This window comes from Cydia fagiglandana, chromosome 1 (genome assembly GCF_963556715.1).
Source record: "Cydia fagiglandana chromosome 1, ilCydFagi1.1, whole genome shotgun sequence".
In the NCBI taxonomy this organism is placed as follows: domain Eukaryota; kingdom Metazoa; phylum Arthropoda; class Insecta; order Lepidoptera; family Tortricidae; genus Cydia; species Cydia fagiglandana.
Window position 1 is genome coordinate 24,956,833 of NC_085932.1, and position 25,443 is coordinate 24,982,275.

Here is a 25,443-nt window from a genome sequence, read left to right on the forward strand (position 1 = left end):
CCTCGCACACAACTGTCAATAATGTCAATGTCATCCTTATGTCAACAAAAAATATGTTGTTTATTTTCTCAAATAGATTCTTGCTGTTATTTTGTCTTTCTATGAAGTTGTTTAGTAATTAATTTAATAGTGGATACATGTGATAAAGACTAGACCGTGAAATCAAGTGCTTTTAGTTACCTTTGTTTAGAAATTTAAACAAAATCGTGAACGTAAACACACGACCGGCAAGAAAGCTCCCGGAAGCTTTCCTTCACCGCTAAAATGTAAGTTTTATATTGATAATTAAGCTTAATACTATGTAATAGGCATATGGCCAGTCACATCCGCCCCCAATTTAAGTGTTTTATGAATTACTTCAGGAATTTATAAAAAACTTCAATTTCCCCTAGATAAGTCGGATAATTTCCCTCCCTTTTTAAACGTGTTGTGTGTATTCCAATACTAAATGACTGTTAGCGACTCAGCTTTGAAATTAGGCCATTAGAACTCTGTCAATGAACCATGACCGCTCTTTCCCCAGCCACCTCGCTTCACCAAGGATATTAGGTTGTGAATCTAATAAGCTAATAGTTAACTCGTCCTTGCCAGCTTATCCCGGTGCACCGAGTATTACTCTTGTCTCTACCCTTTGCGCCGCACACTTCCGTAGAAGAGCATAAGATGAGGCAGCAAAAACCTCCCAAGCGAAACGAAGAGACCTTTAATTTCTATAAGTACGAAGCTTTCAAGCTCCATTGCCAGAATTCAAACCAAATTTCATTGCCCTATCACCCTCAGCCACGTTTTCTTGGTGCGTGTCTCATACTTGAATAAAATATACCGACCTTTAAGTTTGTTTGGGTGTGTTTTTTTTTCTAATTAAACAAACTTAAAATTGACACAATTAAGTACCTCAATATGGCACACCAAAATTATTTTGACCTAAACCTAAGAAGCATTTGATCAAGTAATAGAAAAATGATAATTACGTATAGTAATGAAAACAAAAAATATATATATTTAATTAAATCTTGAGTAGGGCCTCGTCCTTCTAGACGCTCACGGCCCATGATAATATGTCGAATGTCGAATATATCTCATCCAAGACAAGGTGTGTAGAATTCGTAAGGGGTTTATTACCTTGTAGAGTATATAGCCACAAAATAATACCCATTTGGAACGGGCCTTAATCCAATGGATTCTAACCTACTGATAAAAATTTTCTGGCTATTTGTGTATTCCCCGCCCCCCTTTTGTTTCCCAGCAAAATCCGACAAATCTAGTCTGGATTACCCTTTAGCCTTTGTCTATCTGCATCAATCCAGTTTTCCAAAGCCAGTACATTCGTCCACTAAACATTTTAGCATTCATACATCTCTTGCGTAAAGCCTCATAACTTTAATTTCTTAATGCACACAAACTTTTATTCCTCCTCAACTACGCTATCACACGATTCATACACTTTAATTTCTTAATGCACACAAACTTTTATTCCTCCTCAACTACGCTATCACACGATTCATACAGACAGCCAATGCTCTGATAAGTAATCCAAATAATATAAAAATAATTTTAAGTCTGCATGTTATTACATTTAAACTAAAAAAAAAACAACCCCTATCCCGTTTTGATTCAATATTAACCTTTTAATTTTATCCCTATATGATAATAAAAAAACTATTGGCACTTATCCTGAGCCTACCCGTTAATTATTTCGAGCCTTAAGCGATTAAAAAAAAATCTGTCAACATTAACTTCAGGAATTTTGTTTGCTATTTATTTTGACCAAATATCGCCAGAACCGCTCCCGAGATCCCCTTTAACTCAGTCCAACTACCCACAGCTTGGCGTTGATGTACGCTGCCACGTTTGCGCCGACCAACCCCGTCGCCTGATGTAGTATTAGCAAACTACCATAAATGCTGTAAAACATACTCAAATGATGATACTCAAATAACGTCATTAAGCGACCTAAATTAACATGCCATATTATAACATTACTTACCCCAAATAAAAATATCTACAAAATATACAAGAATAATTTCCCTTTACGAAACATTGGGCTTAATTTTATTTGACCTTAACTATGTACCTCATATTGAAAATATTAGAATATAATAAAAACCGTTTTGAAATTGTCATACTTAAAGAGAGGCCTATGCTCCGCAGAAAGCGTCAAAAAAAAACTGATATGATGATGATTAAGTTTTAAATTTACACAAATTGTGTATTGATCGTTCTTAACTTCCTCTTCTTTCTTCTATCCGGAATATTGTATCTTGAAATTACTCTTGTGTCTTGAAATTCCTGTCGGCAGTTCTTAAAAAAGTTGTAGCAGTGATTGTTGTTACTCGCGATCTCACTAGCAGCTAACGACTTCCTCTTCTTATCTTCTACAAATTGGTAGCACTATCATCTTGTCACGAATAACCGGTTGCCAGCGAGCAATGTGACTAAAGTAGCCAATTATCCCGAAATTTCATTGTATTATGTATTCAAACGCACGTTAACTCACTTAATTTGATCATACTTAGCATAAAATCCGAACCATAATAATATTAGACATCTATATTTTTTAGAAGACATCGATTTTTCTAAGTAGGTGTCCTTAATCTACTGACCGTAAATCTTTTATTCATAACTTCATCTTCAGTTTATATTACTAGACTACATAATATCCGAAACAACTTATAAAAGATACTAAGAAAGATAGACCACCAAATAAAAATAATTTAAATAAAATAAAGCCATAACATGATCCAAATAAAATTGCAAAAGTGTCTAATTTATTAAACCAATTAACAAAAAAAAATTAAAACTCTTTCACTATGCGGGAATCGAACCCAGGACCTCTAACATCTAATTCTCGTACTTTAGCCCACAGTCGAGACCACTAGTCTATCTAAGAGTTAAGAGACTGGACAAATTTAGCAATCACATTTTGAAATTTTTTTTTATTTTTTTAAATGTCTTACAAACATATTATTTTTTTTTTTTTTTTTTCATTATAAGATAGAAAATTAAAACGGTACGCAAATATCTACACATATACATACAACCACACTTCACGAAATTCTTTGATAAACGCTATTAATCGAGAATCATGTAGATGGAAAAATAAAAAGAGCATTTTATTAAAATTTTGGAACGTTAGAACGTTTTGAACAAGTGATAACATATTTCATTATAATGATAACCTAAAAAATGTTCCAGGTTTGACAAATTTTTGTACTTACATGTTAAATGCACATTCCTTGATAATTAGAACTATTTCCACTACTTTTACGCTTGACAGACTTCACCCACTACACTATTTTAATATAGATTTACTACAGGAAAACACATGATTATTGGTTTGTTTACAAAATGCACTCGTTACTTGCGGCTGCAAAAAGCATGTAAAATAACCCAATTTTCACTTAAATACGCATTTGCACTCATTTACGAACCTTTTCCGGGATAGTATCTACGTTTATTTTCGTCCAAAACACTATCCATTTCATTTTATCACTGCCTCATACCATAATTCCGTCCAAAACAAAAGTTGTTTTGTTTACGATTCCTGACATATTTTATTTTAACACGGTTTGACTAAAAAAACATGGCCCTAGCTTGTTAATATGCACTTCACTAAACCTCACTATGATTCTTATTTATCTCACATATGGCATTCCATTATTAAAACCAATCTACAGTCTTATTTAACGATTACTTAAAAACAAAAACAACTCCTCCATGTTCACAAGTTCCGAGAACTGTCAAAAAGTACAAAGACGTATTTTCTTAAACTATACTTGGCAAACCGCGATCATCAGTAGCAAAGGCGGCAAACTCGAAAATGTATGCGTGAAAAACTGTTTTTCATTACAAATAACTTAACCCCGCACAGTACGATGAATTGTATTCTATTTTATAGATTTTTAGAACTAATCCTTTTATCTATTTCTAATGTCTAATGGTATACGAATAAATTTAACAATAACTCTTCAATAATTGTTTTTGTAAGTAGCAACACCATTACGATCGTTATCTATTATCTTCCGATATCTATGATCTTCCGCCATAGATGGTAGTATTCTATAGATGTACTATACGCGTGCGACAGTGAGAGACAAAACATACGCAACTGCATAAGACTGTGACAAGGACAAACAACAATAGCGCTTTCGCTGTTACTCCTACTGAAAGATACATATGACCATCCCGTTCTGTCACCTAGTGACAGTAGCGCCAACATTACGATCGTGTAAATAAATTCGTTTTTACTAACGGGCCTCCGCGTGCTTACTCAATGCGACGAAATTCAAAAACATTTTCTAAAGGCCCCTACAATACTCGAAACACAACCTACGCAATTTGGTCGGGTTCATTTGTTTACCTACGAATGAATTTTAGTGAACTCAGCAAGTGTCCAATAATTAACGCGAATAATACAAAATTGAAATGAAAACCATTATATATTATCATTTAAGTTTTTATTTTTATGTAGAATGGTTTGAATGATAAAACGCATTTTTACAATGTGAAAAACTAAATAATCGATCTATTGATTGATCCAAACCATAAGCTATTCTAGACTGGATGTTCTACAAATTCTACATTTGGCGATCTGAAATTTTGTCTATGGCAATTTTACCAACTGTCAATCTCCTAAGTTCCGTTGTAGGTTGTATTTTTTCCTGCAAAAAAGATGCTTTAACAAATTTCAAGGCAAAAATTATATCACTGAGCTAAATTTAAAGACGGTACGATAAAAAGAAAGTCTCCGAGAGCGCCCATAATGATTTCCATCTATCAAAGAACCTACAAGATGAAGAAAATGGAATTCAGACCATCACACGAATTTGCTTCTACTTATTTCATAAAACTAAATGGTCAGGAAACCTAGTGTCCGTATTTCTGGTCCAGCGTACTTATTTATTTTACGTGCCTAAGTATCGACAATGCGAGTGTGACAGTGTCAGTGAAATAAATCCAAAGTTGGGAATCGTTTCTACAAACAAGGTAAGATTATGTTCTTGCTTCTTCTTTAGACAAGTTACTGCTATCAAGACCCTGTTAAATACTCTTGAATATCACCAATCAGGAAATAATTGTTCGCAATTTGCCCTTACTATCATTAAATTTGTTTTTCTTACTGACTATATATGGCAATTAAAATTTTCTTAACGTAGACGCCTAGTTGTAATTGTATTTGAAATGTAATTGTATTTCCTTATTTTTACCGTCTGTTCAGCAATATAAACACATTTCTTTTTGAAAAACCAAGGATCAAAGTTAAATTTGTATAAAAAAATGACGTGTTGATTTTCGTTTTACTCTGACTAACCAACATAATATTAATCTTCCACTACACTATTTGTATTACAATAAGATTTAAAAGCTATATTTGATGTTTCAGTAAGCTGACAACTACATTTAAAAGATTCCCTGTGCCTGATATACACAACTGTTATCGAAGAGAAATAAGTTGAAATTATGGTGTGGGAAACTCCATTTGCTGATTTTGAAGAATGTTTCCTGACCCTTAGTAAGTATAACTACCCTGTTACCATATAAATACCCTTAGGCTTGCCCTTACTGTACTTTGAATTTTAAATGTTGTCGTTCTAAGAGATGGTTCGGCTAATAATTTTCCTGAAATAAGAGTTTCTCGAACTTGGAAATACAATATATTATAAAAATCATAACTATATAATAACGTCAGCTAAAATAAAGCGGTTCCTTTGCATGTTAATGGCAATTGATGCTAAATATGTATTTTTCTCTTGAAAATGACCCCGTAGATGTTGGTAACTTAAACAAAAATATGTGAACATAAATCTGGACCTGCCATAAGTATTCCTATTGTTCCAATAAACCTTACTGTTATGTATAAATAATGAGGGCAGCTTTTGACATTTGTGTACAAAGTGTGGTAGCTATGATAAAACAGAACCTGTGAACCCGGACCAGTACTTGTACGACGATCATGTGAGATGTACAATAAAGAGTATTGTATTGTACATGTGCTTGGACCCCTAAACTGTGAGTTACATTACTTACTATGTATGTTTCATTTTTCAGCAAACAAACCAACTCCGATGACTGCCCACTACCCAGTGACATTGACAAAGGCTTTCCTGAATGTTTTGACACTATCCTAGTAAGTATAAAAGCAATTTCTAGATTTAGAAAATATAGAAGTTGAAATTTTTCCATTTGTTTTACAAAAAAAACTTAAAATTTTTATTTTTTCTGTTTTCTTAACTGTGAAGACCCTACCTGTAGTAAATAATAAACACTGTTAATGAGACTTATAAGTAGATTTCCTTAAATATACCCTACATTAGCTAACTTTTCTATAATTCCTGTTTCAGTGTTTCCCGGAGGCTGACTTTGTCCCGGAGTGTCAAGGTGCCTTCACTGTACATCTACTGACTGCTTCCATTTATGACAGGTATCTTATTATATAAATACATAACTCATTATAAACTAACCAACTCATGATTTATGTTGGACACTACTATTTCAAATGCTTGAGCGGAGAGTTCCTGATGAAAGAGTGTCGAGTTGAAACCTATGCTTAGCCTACGTACCCTATTCTAATTCTATTGACTAAGCAAACTTAATCTAGCTTATTTGTGACCTAACTATGGAAGAATGTTCCGCAAGACAAAGATTCTTAAACTTTTTTGGAATTTGAAAAATATGAAATACTGTCTACTTTTCCTTTTTTAATCCTCCTTCCATGGATGTATTTATACCTATTTTGTTTTTACTATCTTATTATATTGACGATAATATTGTTGAAATTCTGGAGAGCACATGTAATGCTGTACTTATTTAAACTTAAAGCACCTGTAATAATACTATAGATTGCGACGAATAGATGATTATGATTATGTACCTGACAACCGCAGACTGGTTTTGTTGAAGTACTCACATATTTCAATACACTACACATGCACTAAAAATAATATCGCGCCCCCGCGAATGGATGTCTTAAGAAAAATGTTGACGTATTGCCCAGCTAAAACTGACTCTAAAGAGAACAAAATCTAAAGCTACTTATGCTACTTTGTTTTACCTGAATTTTCTAATGTATTTGTCTAACTTATTTCAGCCTACCAAGACACTGCTGATACATGAAGACTCCTGTTTGCTGGCTTCATCTCAAGAATGTTGCTGCAAAAATGGCTGCTATCTACACATAGAGTACTACAGAAAAAATTGAACCCCCCGTTTTTCTTCACGTTAGGTAGTTTAACCAACTGTATACTATTATTTGATCACAATCAAACACGGTTTAGAAGTAACGTCAGTAAAACAGTCCTGTAATCCTAGGCAACGATGATGATGATGATATACCTTTGTATAGTACAAATATGCTTATGTATGCCCACTGCTAACCCAGGTGCTTAGCACACAACATATCCTTATCAATTTTAATGAAATTTATTGTGTAGCTTCAAAAATGAGTGAGGAGGCCACACATAGTAGCTCGCTGAGGCTTTAAACTATAATGATAAAACAATAAATAGTCATTACACATACTTTAGCTCTTATCTAGGTAAATATTGTGACTTTTAGGGTTCCGTATCGAAAAGTATGTAGATACATTTTCTAACATGTGTATGTTCCACTAAATTTCTACTAGTTTGCACAACTTTGCCGACTTTTAAAGTGGGAAATAAGAAAGTCGCAGAATAACTACGCCCCCTGTACCTTGGTATTCTCCCGTGTAAATGAACTGTTACACGCCCCCATAACTTTCGACTAAAGCATGACTTCTTACACAACTAGATACTTATTTTAGATAATATTATCTTAAGTCTATTTGCAACGGCGTGCTAACACAATCTATAGAAACCCTGCCTGCAAATGCTGCCAGACGGGCCAGACGCGTCTATCACGGGTCATGGACATTATTTGTTTATTTTATAAGTATGTGTTTATTCCTACAAGTATGTACTACGCCGCGTGGTATCTAAAACAGCACAACCTTTCCCTGAATGTGAAGGACTGCCCCGAATATATTTATTTATTTATTTATCTCATTATTGTTATTGGTACCTGCGACGAAACTAGTTTATCAACGAATCTAAGGTGAAAGAGAATCAAATGATCGTTTTCGGTGAAAATATCCGTAATAAACGCTACTGTTGGTATACATGTACCTACTTTAACTTTGTTACTTTATTTTTCAGATATCAATGACACAAGAAGATGGATTTATAGTTGTGATAACACACATCTTTAGCTGAGAAATATGAAAAGGAATCCCTAACACCGCCGAGAACGAGTGAAAATAATAATGTAGTTGTACCTAAACTTCGTCAAGAGATGACGCCACCTCCGAGATAGAACGCGCCAACGATGTGTCGACGTATAATCATGGCGTCCGAGATACAAATTACCGATCGATTTAGAATTTTTGGAGAAGATTAGTGCCTGTTGGCTGCATAAATGCATACCCCTGGTGAGGTTACAGTAGCTTCGCACAAGTTTATCAGTCATTTTACATAGTGTTGTAATAAATAAGCTAACTACGTTGTTTTCGACTGCGGAGAGTAACCCTTACTACAATAGAATAATAATAAAATATTATACCATTATATTTTATAAGCTACTCGAGTTTTATTTTCTATCTGTACATAATAACTATGGAATGATAAATTTAATGTTTCATGATTTTTATTTAAAACCTTCCTACGTGTAAATAATAACTTGAATAATAAAATTAATGTATCACGACTATTATTTAAGACACCAAAGAACTACCCAAAAATAAGCATACTCACTCCGTTTTCACGCCAACAAAAGCCATAAAGGCTACTTATACATAGATATTTCTAGAAAAACCGTAGTAATCCAGGTAAACTACATCCTGCGTCACTTAGCACCAAAATGTACCCTCCCCCTTTTATATCTAAATATATAAATAAATATCCCCTTAATAAACTACTCGTAATATTTGGCCTCGTAATCGTCTAGTTAACAGTTAGGACCCCTCGAAGTGGACCGCGGAAACCTAGATCCTTTAATGAGTAATGCTTATTTTGGACTCTGTTTATTTTATTATTACCTAGTTCATGAAATAAAGATTTTATTACTGAGAGTATTATTTATTATGTTATTAAAGAACATTTTCAGGAATATTTTATTAAGTTATTGTCGCAGCATATTCAACGTGTTATAAGGTAAAATATAAATGGTATTGCTAAAAATATTAGAATGGTATGGTATGCAGTATATAAAATATTAGGAAAGTTATATATTCTTGATAAAATGAGTTTAAAAATTTAGTTGGTAAAAACCTGCCACGCCTATTAAGCCTCCGGGATAACATATAAGTAGCATTCCTGGGATAAGCCCAATTACACCCTAACTTTTCAAGATTATAATTAACTACCAGCTTCTTGCGAAAATGCTACTCATATGCCCGATGCAAGATTGGGGGCTCTTAGTCCAGTCAACAAGGTTAGTCGGAACACCTATCCTATCTTGTTAGCCAGACGGGCTTTGACCAACACTTCGGAACTTATGCATATCTAGATGACTATGAAGAGAAGTGCCAAGTATTCATCAGTCATCAAAATTAATCTTTTTTACATTCAAAAGCTAAGGGATATTAATCCCATTTCCATTCCCCAAAACTAAAATATAAGCTGCATTTCTGGTCTCTTAATAGTATAAACGAAGTACTAAATTTACTATGAAACTGAGAACGAATTATGAATATCAAAATGAGTATTATTCCACTCAAAGTATCCTCTGGTTTACTCTTGCCTACCAAAGGTTCCCTAAAACAGCTATTCTTTGATATTCCATCTCAGAATAGACTGCATTTCCTAACAACTCAATTTGATATTTTAGAATTTGTTATATAAATACCTTAAAAATCCGATTATATTACTCAGTACTTCATCTCTACTCCAGACGACCAGAATTTTAATAGAAAAATAGAGAATACCCTTTTACTCAGTTAAATTATAAGTTCATGAAGAAAACATATTCGAAAGTTATAAATGGAGAAATATCAGCCGTTTCAATCTTAGACCCTAAATCTCTAAAGAAACCCTAATTCCCTAGTAATAGTGTGCGATTCTACCATATTAATCCTATCCTCAGTCCCTACTCTAGTATAACCAAAGCACAGTTCATACTTACCATCGACCCTGGTACTTTGGAATATACGCAAGTGTGTCCCTATTAGATATAAGCTAAGCATTCGGCGAGTGACTCCGAGATTGCAACCTAACAACTCGTATTATTGCCCCCCCCCGAGGCATTTGGTACAAAGACCGGGTGGCTACTCGGGTAGGACAGGTCCCTATTGTGTATATAATTGGTATAAATAAATATATTTAAAATACAAAGCTTTCGAATACTGTAGATTTCAAGCAAGCCCAGGTTACCCCGGATGACGCACACGTGACGTCCTTGCTATTCATCTACAGTTGGACATCGAAAAGCTAGGGAGGGAGACGTTTTAAGTCTGCTATGTTGATAAAAAGCAGACCCCAAGACAACCCTCATCTTGGAACAAAATAGACCTCCTTCCATCCGCTGTTTGTCACCGTTAGGATAGCAGATGAAAGGCTAGACTAAACTGTATGTCTAGGCACTGATTTGGTTTTGAATCATATGAAATAATAAAATTAGGAGTTCTCAGATATAAGTCAAATAAACACTTTCCAAACAACTACATTTCTATTGAAAACTCCTATAGAAAACTATTAGCAAAGTGGACACACTCTATCCAATGATATCTAAGTTCAAACATAACAGAAACACATATTTCCGCCATGCCAAAACAAAGACACAATTCCAAGTTCTACTCTATGAGATTTGGGACTTGCGTCTTAATCTCGATAAAGCTAAGCACTTAGAAAAATGGACAGAGCTTCCCCACTCTCACCAATAATCTCCGCGTACTATACAAAAACCAAAGTCAGTTGTCGGTCCGGACGCTAGTGAAAGACTCCCTCGCATCGCCCCTCTTCAATCCTTTTATACTATTATTCTTGTCGTCAGTGACGACAAAAGTGTCTTCAGTGAAGACAAAAATGTCGTCAATGAAGACAACCCATTGTCCAAGGTCATTCACCCTGTCTTCACCGAAGACAAAAGTGTCGTCAGTGACGACAAAAATGACCTTGGCAAGGACAAAAATGTCGTCAGCGAAGACAACCCATTGTTCTCGGTCATTCACCCTGTCTTCAGTGAAGACAAACCACCGTCCCTTAATATGCCCACTTACCTTACCGAAATATAAGTCTTACATACTTTACTTAAAGCTTAAAACCGTTTAATGCCGACTCTCGACATGTTTTTGCACGTAGTTCCTATGTCTCATACTTTAAGGTTTACTCTTGATTAACCATGATGACCTTAATCGGTGCCATATATGATTTTCTTACTTAAACCTTATGTCCTACATGTTAAGATCCATAATAAAATGCCGATGAGGGTAGTTTTAAATCGTATTTACGTACGCGCATGCACAACCAAAGTATGTTTGAGTTAAGATTTTTCCCATTATGATTCCAAATATTACGTTCATACTGAAGTATTTCGTATTTTCCTCCATAATAATGTTTATTTTCTTTTAAACATATAAAAGAAATTAATTATTTAATTATTGTAATCTTTTATCTACCTCACGCTTTTTGAATTTTACAGTTTAAAATGATACCTAGATGGCTCCTCGCACACAACTGTCAATAATGTCAATGTCATCCTTATGTCAACAAAAAATATGTTGTTTATTTTCTCAAATAGATTCTTGCTGTTATTTTGTCTTTCTATGAAGTTGTTTAGTAATTAATTTAATAGTGGATACATGTGATAAAGACTAGACCGTGAAATCAAGTGCTTTTAGTTACCTTTGTTTAGAAATTTAAACAAAATCGTGAACGTAAACACACGACCGGCAAGAAAGCTCCCGGAAGCTTTCCTTCACCGCTAAAATGTAAGTTTTATATTGATAATTAAGCTTAATACTATGTAATAGGCATATGGCCAGTCACATCTTGGACGTGGTTTAAGGACATACCCGGGTCCTGGACGTAGTTTAAGGACATATCCGGGTCCCTATATATTCTAAATATAAAATTGCCAAATTTTTTACCAATATAGCGTACGTACCAATGTTACAGACAACGTTGTCGCCGGTGACGTTGGCGACGGTGGTGGTGCCGCCGATCTTCACCTCGCGCCCGTAGTAGATGTCGTTCGGCCATTTTATTCTGTTAACATCAAAGTACAAGTTATACAAAATCTAGTAAACTTTGTTTCTCATAATATTATGAAAAAAGCATACCTCAGATATGTGTCGTATCCCATACATACATACGTACATATATGTATATTAGTTATTGTTACGCTAACTGCTGAAAGAATGCACTAGCCCTTACATGCAGTTTTACAGCTACATATTGTGATTAAATTATACAGTACTGTTTAATATACCAGTACTTACTGGTATCAATAGAGACAGGCGAGAGTGTGGGTAGGATACCTTATGTCGAGGTGCTCGTAGGCGGGCAGCGCGCGCACGGCGCGCACGGCGGCCAGCGCGGCCGCGTGCTGCACCAGCGGGAGCGTCGGCGAAATCTGGCGCCACACCTGTACACGTACCATTATCAAACAAGGTGAACAAACTCATTATAAAACTAGGTGGTAAAGTTTTTTGAGTAAAATGTAATTTTTGATACAAGGTTTTATCGCTGATTGTACTTTCTTTCAGACAACTATTAGTAATCAAGACAATTCTAACAAACCCACACACATTAGGTATTATCACGGAGTTCCTTACGCCCACCTCCTGTCTCCGTCATCAGATCAGCTCTATGGTACCATAATATTGCATTATCATCCATCCAAATTGTATGCAAAATTTCAGCTTTTCAGTTTTTCTTTGCATACTTGTACGTGCCAAATTAAAATCGCATACTTTTCACTATGGGCTCCCGTCTCAACTATAATGATTTTATTACGAAACGCTTTAGTGACAATAATGAAGTTGACCAATCACATCTCGCCGCGGTCAAGTGGACAAAACCAAAGGATAGAACAAAATAAATTAAGCTTCTTCTGAATGATAGCCACCACGTCAGCTAATTACAGCAACTTTATAAGGTTCAGTAATGTTTCCCCTACCTGCAGCGAGATACAAGCTTGTCCGGGCACAGTGATCCAGGCGTTGTGTCCGCGGCCCCTTGCAGCCGTCTGCCGGCGCGCCACGGCCGCCACGCCGTGCGCCAGCGGCGGCCCGCCCGTCACGGCGTTGGTGGTTGTTAGCGTGTCCGCGTAGATCACTAGACGCCCCAACTCTTTTGATGTTAGGTTCTGGAAAGGATTACAAAAAATTACGTTTACATACTACTTAACATTACTTAACATTTTTTTCACGTTAGTCGCCCAACTGTGGCAGCAGGTCTTAATTTTTTTGACCATAGTGAGTGACACACATACTGTGGTCGGCGGTGATTATGAGTAAACTCTTGTAACCGTCTAAGAGAAACTGTGGCCTGCACACCACTGATGCGTGAACCCTAGAAACGCGTCCTCTCCTAGTTTTACTAGTTCAAATATAAGTAGGTGGTCTTCACATTGGATGCGGATCCACAAGCCGCTCCGTTGTGCGAGCTATCGGCGTGCATAGCGTCGTCTCACTAAGGGCTGATTTAGACAGCGCGCGAACTCGCATGCAATTTTAGTTACATTGCGGACTGTTGGTTACGTCCAATTCAACCGACTGATCAAAACCCGCAATGGTATGAAACTCGCATCGTCTAAATGGGGCTTTACACAGTGGAGCGGCGTGCGATCCGTCATCAGTGTGATAACGGCGGTAGACTCACGTCGAAGTATTCAACGGTGGAGAAGTGTTCGGGGCACTCGTAGACGTGCACGGGCAGGAAGTCCGCGGCGGGCGCGCGCGCCTCGTCGTCGCCGCGCAGGCACCACTGCAGCGCCAGCCCGGGCAGCGCCTGCAGCCGCTGCGCGCCGCCCGGGCACCACCCCTCCACCAGCGCCAGCTTTTGCTACACCACACACCAATATATCAGCTGAGCGTTACAAATCCATCATGCACGCGCCGTAGACGTAGCACGTTATATTTCCTGGGCTTTCTGACAAACAGTGCCGCCGCCAAGCAAGCGTTCTTCGTTCACGTTTAAGACTTCGTCACACTGTAGCGGGGTGCACCACAGTGTGAAGAACCGTTGAAAACCTACTCAGACGAATAAGCATACAATTAAATAGAACCATACATTAGGTACAAGTCAATGTACAAAATTCTTCGTATTTGGCGACTGCACTTTTGGGTAGAAGCATTGTCTACGGCGGCGCAGACTATAGCACACCTTCTGGACATTTTTCAACAATAACGCAAAATTGCAATGAAACGTTAGTTTTCGATCGTCTGTCATCATGTATGTAGCGACAAATATGGGAAAATTAAGCCTTAACTTTTATACAAATATTACGTACAACGGGAGGTAGCTCTTTCGAATATTTTTTCATCGAGCGTACAGATTTTGGTATAAAACATTCTGTCTACTGTAGTGACAGTCTGTACCTAAACATTACATATTTTCAGTGGCTCAATATGTAAATAGCTTTCTTATTCTGGCTATCTTAGAAACTCATTCATCACATTCATGCGAATCAACGAGAATAAATTTTAGCTTTTTATACTCAAGAGTAATAATGAATTATAAAAAATACCAATATTAATTTTTGATGTGTAGAATAATTCATAAGTGATAAATTAGCTTACAGCCAAGAAAAATACGAATTTGTACAAATGGTGCAAAAGTTAAAGTTGTTATAAAATTATTCAATTGACATAAAAAAATCGTGCTTAGCGAAAATATCGGCTCTTACCTTATGTAAGCATAAAGCGAGAAAGAGTCGTGCAAAGTAGACTTTAATTAATTATGAAAGTAATTTGTAAAAATAATCAAACAACTGTTAAACTACGTGTAATCTAAGCGATATAAAGCATAATATATACTATCACCTGGGATTTTGAGCACAATTGCTGTTCTATCACTAGATTATGATTTATTAAACTTTAGGACGCAAGTGACTTAATTAATAGGCCGACGAACTCGCGCGAGCAGGGGCTAAGGGGAAGAACTACAGTCCTGAGCCCTTTTGTGGTATCCCCAAAAGCCTAACGCGGCTCACCCTAAAGACCTACTGTCACTACAAAACCATTCAACTCTGGAGAGAAACAACAGGTTTGAACCATTCCAAAGCGCTTATCAAGGCCTTCAGCAAAAAGGCGTCCTCGAACGCCTTAGCGCTGTCTAGGAACCAACTGCGCAACTTGGTAAGGGTGCTTACCGGGCATTGCGGCCTAAATAAGCACATGCACACCATGGGGAAACGTGACATAGGGCGGTGCAGACTCTGCATGGAGGCAGAGGAGACGCCCTTACACATCCTCACAGAGTGCCCTTGCCTAATGCGTACTCGTGACCTAATCTTGGGCGGACACATATTACGCCCGGAGGAGGTAAAGTCTCTCGAAACCAAAAAGATCCTGCAGCTATTTGAAGTTGCAGGGTTGGATCGAGAGTTGTCGTAGGTGGCGATCACAATAGATCAGGAATGGTCGCAGTGATACATAGGCTTTGGAGCCTTATATAGCCCCTAATAAAGAAGAAGAAGAAGAAGACTTAATTAATTATTATCTCCTTGGATATCACGGGCCTATAATCCCGGTTTTTTGATAGGCTTGCGTGGGGACACAGATCCAACACGTAGAGGCCCGTTGGAGAGCTTTAATGTCATGTAGAACGCCTGCTGGAACCCGTTCACAGGTGCAACAATAGACACCCATGAACCGGTCTCAGCAGGCATTGGGACTATTGTAGCAAAAGTGAATAGTATACCGGTCTGTGGATTGAAGTTTGGGTGGACAATGGGACTGGGCTATTGTAAAGAGTTCGGACACCTGCCATAACAATGCTAACACACGTTATCGAGGCAGGTGGTGACTTGCCGCTGACTAGATGGGCCCCTGAAACTGCCGTCGTGAAGACGACCAGGGGCAACATCGGTGTGAGCGGCTCAGGGGTGTCGAGAGGTGTGCGCCGCTTTCTACCCAGTGGCTGTTACCAGCCACTGTGCCAACTCGCGTCTTATGCATCTTTCACTTCCACCCCTGGAGCATATAGCTCTAGCGACTCCTCTCTGGACAGCCAATTAAGGCAATCCAGAGCTGAGAGTCCTGCGGGTCCCCTTGGGGTCCACTCCGACCGACGAAGACACGCCGGAGACGGAGACCCTGACCGACTCTCGGGAGCACTCGGGTCCGTGGGGTCGTTACTCCCCAACAGCTCGCCACAAGCTGCCCTGCGGGCTAATTATTATTATCTTTAGGCTTAAATAATTATTACAGGAATATACCTAAGAAAAGTAAATTTATTATTAATGATGCTAGCGAGACGAGAACGACTGTAATTAGGTTCGTTTTATACTAACTTATATAAAAATTAGGTAAAATAGTCAATTTTATTAATACTATACATAGTTTGTTAAGTATCGAGTCTCAAAATCCCGGTGACACAGCAACCAATGAGCAAACGTGTACGCGTCTCACCGGCCATCACACCGTCACGTGGCCGGGGCCCGCGCTGGTCGACGCAGGCCACGACCCCTAACGGACAACCCATTATACACTTAAAGGCTATTCTCAAAAGATACAATTTTGAATGACAATGTTTTTCATCGAAGTTCTGGAAGAGTCGAGAGTTATTACTTGCCGAGTGCTTCCAGCTCTCCTACAGTATGTGTGAATGATGTCGTAATTTTGCATACATTTTGGTGCCATGATCAGATAACTTCAGTAGCCTCGTTGGTCATATCCTACTAAAGAAAATTAGATATTGACAGCAGCATATACAGCTTTTCAAGTTTTAAACTCTAAATAAAGACTAGATTCCTACTATATTCGTGTCTGTATTTATAACCTTAGTTTACTACGAATAATTGGGAGAAAAGTTGTTTAAGTTTTTCGGTCGGTTCGGTTGCAGACAAAGCTTGTAAATATAGTGTAAGGTGTGTAACTTAAATCATTACTTGATTCTTACTACAGAGGCAGCATTATTGTGTAACATCCTGACAGACAAAACATTAAGCAAAAGTATTATTGATAGTCACCACTGGCGTTATAATTTTATCACAATCTTCATTTTGTTTCAAATGATTGAGAAAATAAATAAATGACGGTGTATCTAAGAAGCATATTAAACATATACATAATACATATACTTATACTGATATAGTATATTGCATTTTTATCTCAATCCAAGAATCAATCTAAATCATAATGCAAGTATAATGTTACCTACTCATTCTGTATGTACTTATACACAAAGATGGTTATATTTTATGCAAAAAAATCATTCAACATTATAAATCAAAATTAAAGTTACTAGAAAGAAAGAAGTTTTCGCTTTAAATACAACCCTCTTCGTTCAGCAATCACTACTATAATGGCGATGCAATAGACGTAACATGATAATGTTCACGTATAAAGTGGTCTTACCACGTGGTTCCCTAGGAAGAACCCCCTGGTGTACTCCGGCTGCGTGATCTCGCGCGGGTCTCGCACGTGGAGGTCGAGGATATCGCCGAGGATCTTGTGGATGATCTCCAGCCGGGCCTCGTTGCTCTTCACGCCTTCGTCGGCGAGGTAGTCGCAGGGGTCGGCTTCCAGGTGTATCTACATTAGGAAGGAAAATGTGATATAAGACATAATATGTATTGCGTCATAATTGGTAAATAGTTAAACATAGAAAAAGTCGCTTAATAGAATGTTGCGAGTGTTACTAATACAGTCTAAACCAGACGGATCTTAAAAAAAATTAAGTAATCAAAAATATCACGTGATTCAGTCATTCAGCCAATACAACGTTCGTGACCCGGGTGACGACGCTAGGGTTAGACGCTAATAGACAATATGAAGTACTAAACCTGTGAGAATATCGCGACGCCGCTGTTGGTGAGGTCGGTGGCCTGCAGCAGCGAGGGCGTGCGCCACGTCTCCTCGGACGCCAGCACCTGGATGTCCAGCTCGTGGCCCGGGTGCCCGTGTACTGGACGCTATACAACATGAAGTACTGTACCTGTGAGAATATGGCGACGCCGCTGTTGGTGAGGTCGGTGGCCTGCAGCGGCGAGGGGGTGCGCCACGTCTCCTCGGACGCCAGCACCTGGATGTCCAGCTCGTGGCCCGGGTGCCCGTGTACTGGACGCTATACAACATGAAGTACTGTACCTGTGAGAATATGGCGACGCCGCTGTTGGTGAGGTCGGTGGCCTGCAGCAGCGAGGGCGTGCGCCACGTCTCCTCGGACGCCAGCACCTGGATGTCCAGCTCATGGCCCGGGTGCCCGTGTACTGGACGCTATACAACATGAAGTACTGTACCTGTGAGAATATGGCGACGCCGCTGTTGGTGAGGTCGGTGGCCTGCAGCAGCGAGGGCGTGCGCCACGTCTCCTCGGACGCCAGCACCTGGATGTCCAGCTCGTGACCCGGGTGCCCGTGTACTGGACGCTATACAACATGAAGTACTGTACCTGTGAGAATATGGCGACGCCGCTGTTGGTGAGGTCGGTGGCCTGCAGCAGCGAGGGGGTGCGCCACGTCTCCTCGGACGCCAGCACCTGGATGTCCAGCTCGTGGCCCGGGTGCCCGTGTACTGGACGCTATACAACATGAAGTACTGTACCTGTGAGAATATGGCGACGCCGCTGTTGGTGAGGTCGGTGGCCTGCAGCAGCGAGGGCGTGCGCCACGTCTCCTCGGACGCCAGCACCTGGATGTCCAGCTCATGGCCCGGGTGCCCCGTGTACTTAGACGGTCTACAAAATTCAACGAGTACTTTTATATCTGCATAACAAAGGTTTAATTTCTAGCAACATTACTTTTTCTCTAATTACTTAAAGTGAATTATGAGTCGGAATACATTTTCCTTTTTATTAACTTGTATGTGTCATGACATTAATGAAATTATAAAATAAGTGTAACTATTAAAACCTCTTCTTTGAAAAGCCAAGACAAAATCGAAGATTCAAGCAGCCATGACTAAAATGCGTATCAATGTTGTTACATGTAACCGAGGAAGGTTTTTTGTAGGGAAGGGTTTATTTACAAAGAAATTAATGGATATGTAGTGAGTCAAGTAATAATCCAGTCAAATCGTGCTTAGGGCTTTTTGAGGGTAATGTTAAATATTAGCGTGCAACAATGCTTATTATTTATTAATCTGAATAAAGCATGCAACATACGACCATGACATTCCCAAATCAAAAGGCCTTAAGTAAAACGGGGTCAAAGACCTTGGAAGCTATCGATACAGCGGGATAAGAATGTGGTTGTAAATTGGCAGGCATGACAATTAGAGGGTACAAGCGATAATCTATTTCGCACCAATTAGAATACGTGTATAACATTCATCAACAAAAGTTGTTACATATATCATTAGGTATAGTTCGATTTTACGCCGTATCTTCAGTATCAGTGCGTTTAATTTTCAATGACAAAATGGATAAGTTTTCAAATAAGGAGTGTCAATTAGGCTTCGCTCGTAACCATATTGTAATACATAAATTAATTAAAAAATAAGATGCTTTGTCGAACATAGCTTTTAAGTGAGCTTCAAAACACTACAAGCAAAATATTGTAAAGTATATTTGTAAGATGCTAATATGTACAATTTGCGTACCGATAAATATTAGCTTCCTGACTTGCTCTGCAAAACGCATATTAATATATTACCCAAAGATAAATGTATTAAATATACTATTTTATGGGCATAAAATACAACGTTTATACCTCATAGCAATGAAAGCTGTATTAATAAATTGGATACATTGCTTTGAAAGTGAGGCATTATCGCCTTGGATAGCGAGATATTTAATAAAATATAAACAAACAAACGTGACTCTATAAACACTAAACAAACCAAAGTCTAACTAATCTATGGGATCAAAGAGTAACATCAAGTCCACATCTTTAATCTTTGACATTTAATACATGATATCATGAAGAATGCAGACCAACCACCAGTAAGTAAAGTTAATAAAACCCTGCCTGCGAAGCCGATGGTCCTGGGTTCGAATCTCAGTAAGGGCATTTATTTGTATGATGATACAGATATTTGTTCTTGAGTCATGGGTGTTTTCTATGTATTTAAGTATTTGTATATTATATATATCGTTGTCCGAGTACCCACAACACAAGCCTTCTTGAGCTTACTGTGGGACTTACTCAATCTGTGTAAGAATGTCCTATAATATTTATTTATTATTATTTATTTAATTAATAAATTTCAGGACCCCAGAGTGCAAACTATGTGCAGATTTTTTTAGATGTCTGTATTTTACGCCAAGTGATTTTAATTGTTTAGTTGGCTTAGACAGAGGTTTCAAGAGTCGCGTTGTCACGTAGTAAATTTTCTGTCGCTTATAAAAATAGTTAATCATTATCAATGTAGGCGTTGCGTGACAAGACAGAAGTTTGTTGCGTAGGTGGGCAAAAAGCTGAAAGGAAACATAAACTGCAGTAAACTGTAACTTACTGCCTGTCGCTTTCCGTGGAAAACTGTTTCTTTGCTGGCGAGGCCTGGTAGCAGAATATGTGGTGCTTCATCTTGACGGACTTCCACTTGTCAAATGTGAATTGTACTACTTCGTTCTCACGAACCTTGAACAATACGATGTAAATATTATTTAAATCATGAATTTATTACAGCTTAGGTGGGACTGGGCACACACAACTACTCATCGGGCACTACTTTAGAAACTTACAGTTGTAGTACTCGTAGGTGGACGACTTTCGAAAGAGCGAGTCAATTTTTTCCATAGACGAGAGAGACCTTTGTTCTGCGAGGCTGGAGGCTAATAAATAAATAAGAATAAAGTGGGCTAATAAATAAATTAGGAAATAGGAAAATAAATAAATATTTGAGGACAATCATAGCAAATCTGGTATTAGGGGTACTAGGCGACGACATACACACTTATATAGATACATATATACTTAGATACTTATGTAGATACATAACATCAACAACGTCGGAGCAAATATTCATGATAAACACACAAATACATGACTATAGGCAGGGTCACTATCACTACCGACTAAGCTAGGAGGCCGGGCCGTTTAAAGCTTTAAATTATGATACTTAAAGAGCATATATAACGTAAGTTCAAAAATGGAGCTGCTTGCTCTTAATGAACCGAGAGCATAATTATATAACATATGTTATTCAATTGCCACCGGTTTCAATGTTCTATTCTATAATTATACGTAACATCGACCGACGTAACATACTGTAATACTGTTAACCGTAAGGCTTCATATTACGCTTGACTTCGTCATGTAAAAGTACAGGAGCAACAGATTTTTTAGAATGGAAATAATACGTATGTTTCCCTCGGCTTCGGCAGTCTTGTACCTATAAGTGGGGCAGCACGGAGTGATGCAGGTCGGAGCACAGCGCTAGCAGCAGCCGCCAGAAGCGCGCCAGCAGGAGCGGCGCGCGGCCCACGGTCCCAGCTCACCTCGGCAGTCTTGTAGTAGGGCAGCACGGTATGCAACAGGTCTGAGCACAGCGCCAGCAGCCGGCCGCCGTCCAGCAGGTGCGCTAGCAGCAGCGGCGCCGCGCGGCCAACGCAGCCCGCCACCGCCACAAGCGCGCAGCGCCCGCGCCACGCGCCCGTCTCCAGCGCGTCTCGTGTCACAGAGTATATCGTATACCTGTGCCATACATACAAAGGAACATTAAGAAAACGGCTCAAAAACTTAAAAAGATTAAACTTAAATATTTGAGAAAATTTGGTTCGTACGATGTCAAAATATTAAATTCAAAAATATGTTTAACCCCTTGAGTTCTGGGGACACGATATCGCGACATTTCAAGGTTGTTTTTTGAAGATCTCGGTTCAAGTAGTAGTAATGATAAACTGAAATAGATGAATTATATGGAAGAAAAAAGTGACCAAGGTTTCCAATTCCCCTAGGGCTGGGATCGAACCAGCTTCTCTTGCAATTACGGCACACGCCGTAACCATATGCTACCCGAATCACAATAAAGAATTTATGCTTAATAACGACACAGTATAATAAAGAGTTCGGAAGTAAGGAAGTAAGTACGAAAACATAGACACAAAATTTTTACATTATATTCACATCAGTATTACTCACCTATCTGCATCCAAAACTTTTCTAAGAGAAGCTTCTAAATTATCTCTAGCAGCTATACTATCTGAATATATCAATATGTTTGGTGATTTAGTATTGACTAATGGACGGGAAGTTTTGGCAGACTTTGGTGTGCCATGAGAAGGAGAGCCCTTTGAATCTTCCTTCACTGGACAGCTCTCTATCTGGGGCTGCGACTTCTTAGGCCCAGACGAGCTCACTATCCTTTTATGTGTGGTGACAGACTTGATTTGGCTCGATATGTTGAGTAATGAAGCTGACAGGCAACTAGTACCTTTCTTGAGATCTAATTTGAGACTAGATTTTTTAGGTGTTATATTGTGCTGAATTTCAACTGTTACATTTTCGACAACAATCTCTTCTTGCGGCTTTGCTTTACGTTCTGGAGATTTATTTGTAGTGTTATGTGGTTCAGCCGCCAAAGTGTCTTTTTCGTCTTCCTCTGTGAGGGACTTTGTTGTGTTGACACTGACATCTGCTAGAGACACAGTCTTTTTACTGATTGTTGTGGTGTCAACCATGTTACTGCTGCCACCATTCATTTCTATAACGGCGCTATTACATTCAGACTTAACATCAACAACTTTGGACAGTTTTCTGAGCAGGGCTGCATGCACAGGCCAATGGAATTCCCCAGGTGGATTTTTTAAACCATGTTGAATATCGCTTCTCAGACTTCTCATTGAGGGATCAGTAGCTTTATTTGGTTCCCCTGTAAGCTTTACAGCTGGAAAATATTTAGATACAATTGAAGAAAACATGGTATTGGCATGGTATTAAGCATGATATAAATCAGCACTTTCATATACATATGACCACATATGATTTGCCAAACAATGGTGCATTAATAGCTCCAAACTTATTTGGCTTTATAACCCATGTACTTAAGAGGAAATGGTTTTACTAACAAATATTATATAATCACATCATTATCATTAGTAGGTATTGTAAAAGCAATAAGCTATTTAATAAATATGAATAAAGTGTAAACTTACTCTGTATCCTTACTACTGGCAGCTTGTGATCAATTAGAAACTCGTCACTACCAACAAAGTTAAATCCTGCAGCACTCAGGTTCTCTATGTTTGTTTTGAGTACTATGGCTAAATGAGAGCTGGCCTTCCATGCCACTGGTAAGCCCATAGAATCCAGCTACAATAAACAAACAGTGAATATTAGGTATTTAATAGGCAAACTAGATAATCATTTCAAATTGTGCCACATTATGGTGTGTACTAGTGTGTGTACTGTGTATAGCTAGTAGTAGAAGTAGCTAAGAGAGTAGTGTTCAAAATGATTTGCAACTTTATAAAAGGAGAACAAGAACATGTTATGTGTAGATTGTTTTATGAATAAGTATATTGAATATTTCATGTGCTTAGTAACTTTTACTGACTGTACTGTGATCCAATACCTATATTTCATGTTGGTAGCTAAGAATAATATTTCTTGGGTGTGAATTGTACAAGGTGTTGTGAATGACATATCGCACAGTCACCCAGTGGCCTATATTTAAAAAGTGTCACATTTCACACATTGCTTATCAGTAACAAGGTTGCTTGTTGTAAACATGTTTTTTTTTTCTTCATAGATAAAGTTAATTTGTTTGTTGCATTTATAATCAGATTCTAAATTTAAAAGGGTCGGCTCTAGGACACTTTAGATTGCATTTTTATTTATACAAAAGAAATGTGGTTCACTGGAAATGAGACTTTCATTGCTCCACAGAAGATTAGAGGGACAGCAGCAGCAGTCAGTAAAATTAAGTTTACATTCTATGTTTATCATTTTTGCTGCTTTGGTGTAAATAAGTATTTTTACCGTTATTAAATGATTTGCACTCAAGTCATGGGGCTCCATTTCACACTCCAATAACACTTCAACATCAAATTCAGTGAGGGGAGACTGCTCATCGGAGCCCAGCGGCAGGCCTCCAGCACATGTCACCCAGTCACTGATCTCAATACACTGAGCCGGCTTCATACTGCATATCCTGGTCGCATTTGTGTAATCTAGCAAGTCACATAGGTATGCATTCTTTGGATTTGTGCATAGCTTGGAACTTAAAGTAGGGGTTTCTGCAAGAAAATTAAATTTTAACATTACAATTCTATTGTGAGGTATCTACCTCTGGCTGCTTAGCATGACTTGAGTTGACATGCACAGCTTGATGCTTGAATTTGCAATGCAAGTCATGCTAAGCAGTTAAAAATGGTTTTACCCAAGAAATGTACACTTACTTTTGTAATTGCCTGATATACAAAATGGCTTTGCAATGAAGAATAGAAACAGTTAACTAATAAAAGTAATAACAACTTTAGGCAGGTGCTTTGATAGAAAAAACTTGTGAGTCACATAAGTAAAATATATTCACCTGCAGCATTTTCTGGCACTTTACAAAACGCAACACTTGTATTCCCGCTCAGGAACTCCAGGAGCCGCGCTCGAAACGATCTGATGCGCCAAGTTTTTATAAAGGTCATTGCTATATAAATCGGTGTGAAAAACATGATCACTACCTGCACGGCACCTCAACACTATCAACACAAGTTTCCCAACATCTATATGCCTTTACTAAAAGCCACTTTTAATAAAAACTACGGCGAAATTGGGTTATCGATTCTAAAGTCCATCGATGGGATACAATGTTTATATTGTATTATTTAATACGAAAACTTAAAGAACAACATCAAAATTTTGGAAACTAATAGAATTATTAGTGCGTTGCCAAATGGCAATGATGTTTAATGCGACTTATTTGATTAAAATGTAGTATTTAATTATTATCTCTAAAATTCAATAGGAATTTCGTGCGGTGCGAGTCGCGAAAGAAAGACGTATTCCGTTCTACGCTATGCGTTTGACTTGAAAATAGTATAATTAAGCCAATTATAACTATTAGAGATGAAACATAACTCTTCGAAATAATATTTTATACAATCATTTTATTAAATTTACAGAAAAATTAAGAGATAAATCAAGTTAAGACAGTAAATCTAGCTTCGTTCGCAAAAAGACATAACGTAGAATGGAACGCTACGAATAGGCAATTGTCAAATTCATTACGGGTGCGTTCAGATATTACCACATTTACGGACTAATAATTTTAAATATCCTAGAATATACATAGAGATGAAACGGGGGAGGGGCCAAATGATCGAACGAAATACACTTATAGAACTTTCAGTAGGAGTAGCAGAGAAAGCGATATTATTGCTTGTCTTG

At 38.1% G+C, this 25,443-nt stretch overlaps 1 protein-coding gene and 1 long non-coding RNA gene across 2 annotated transcripts in view; one reads left to right on the top strand and one right to left on the bottom strand.

The window, feature by feature from the left end:
* Positions 1–25,059, bottom strand: part of LOC134667833 (biotin--protein ligase) — a 33,444-nt gene extending 8,385 nt beyond the window's left edge. Inside the window, exons 1-12 of the mRNA XM_063525220.1 lie at positions 24,593–25,059; positions 24,040–24,296; positions 23,214–23,370; positions 22,201–22,945; positions 21,558–21,753; positions 20,573–20,697; positions 18,722–18,854; positions 17,534–17,710; positions 13,833–14,015; positions 13,129–13,317; positions 12,488–12,594; positions 12,115–12,215 (exon numbers count right to left, since the gene is read on the bottom strand). Coding sequence (XP_063381290.1) covers positions 12,115–12,215; positions 12,488–12,594; positions 13,129–13,317; positions 13,833–14,015; positions 17,534–17,710; positions 18,722–18,854; positions 20,573–20,697; positions 21,558–21,753; positions 22,201–22,945; positions 23,214–23,370; positions 24,040–24,296; positions 24,593–24,728 — 2,506 coding nt within the window. The 5' untranslated portion in view covers positions 24,729–25,059. The remainder of the gene's footprint in view (positions 1–12,114; positions 12,216–12,487; positions 12,595–13,128; positions 13,318–13,832; positions 14,016–17,533; positions 17,711–18,721; positions 18,855–20,572; positions 20,698–21,557; positions 21,754–22,200; positions 22,946–23,213; positions 23,371–24,039; positions 24,297–24,592) is intronic.
* Positions 6,300–8,983, top strand: LOC134667850 (uncharacterized). Its single transcript, XR_010098702.1, has 3 exons — positions 6,300–6,421; positions 7,088–7,222; positions 8,172–8,983. It is a non-coding gene; the product is annotated as an uncharacterized LOC134667850 (long non-coding RNA).
* Positions 25,060–25,443: the final 384 nt, after the last annotated feature.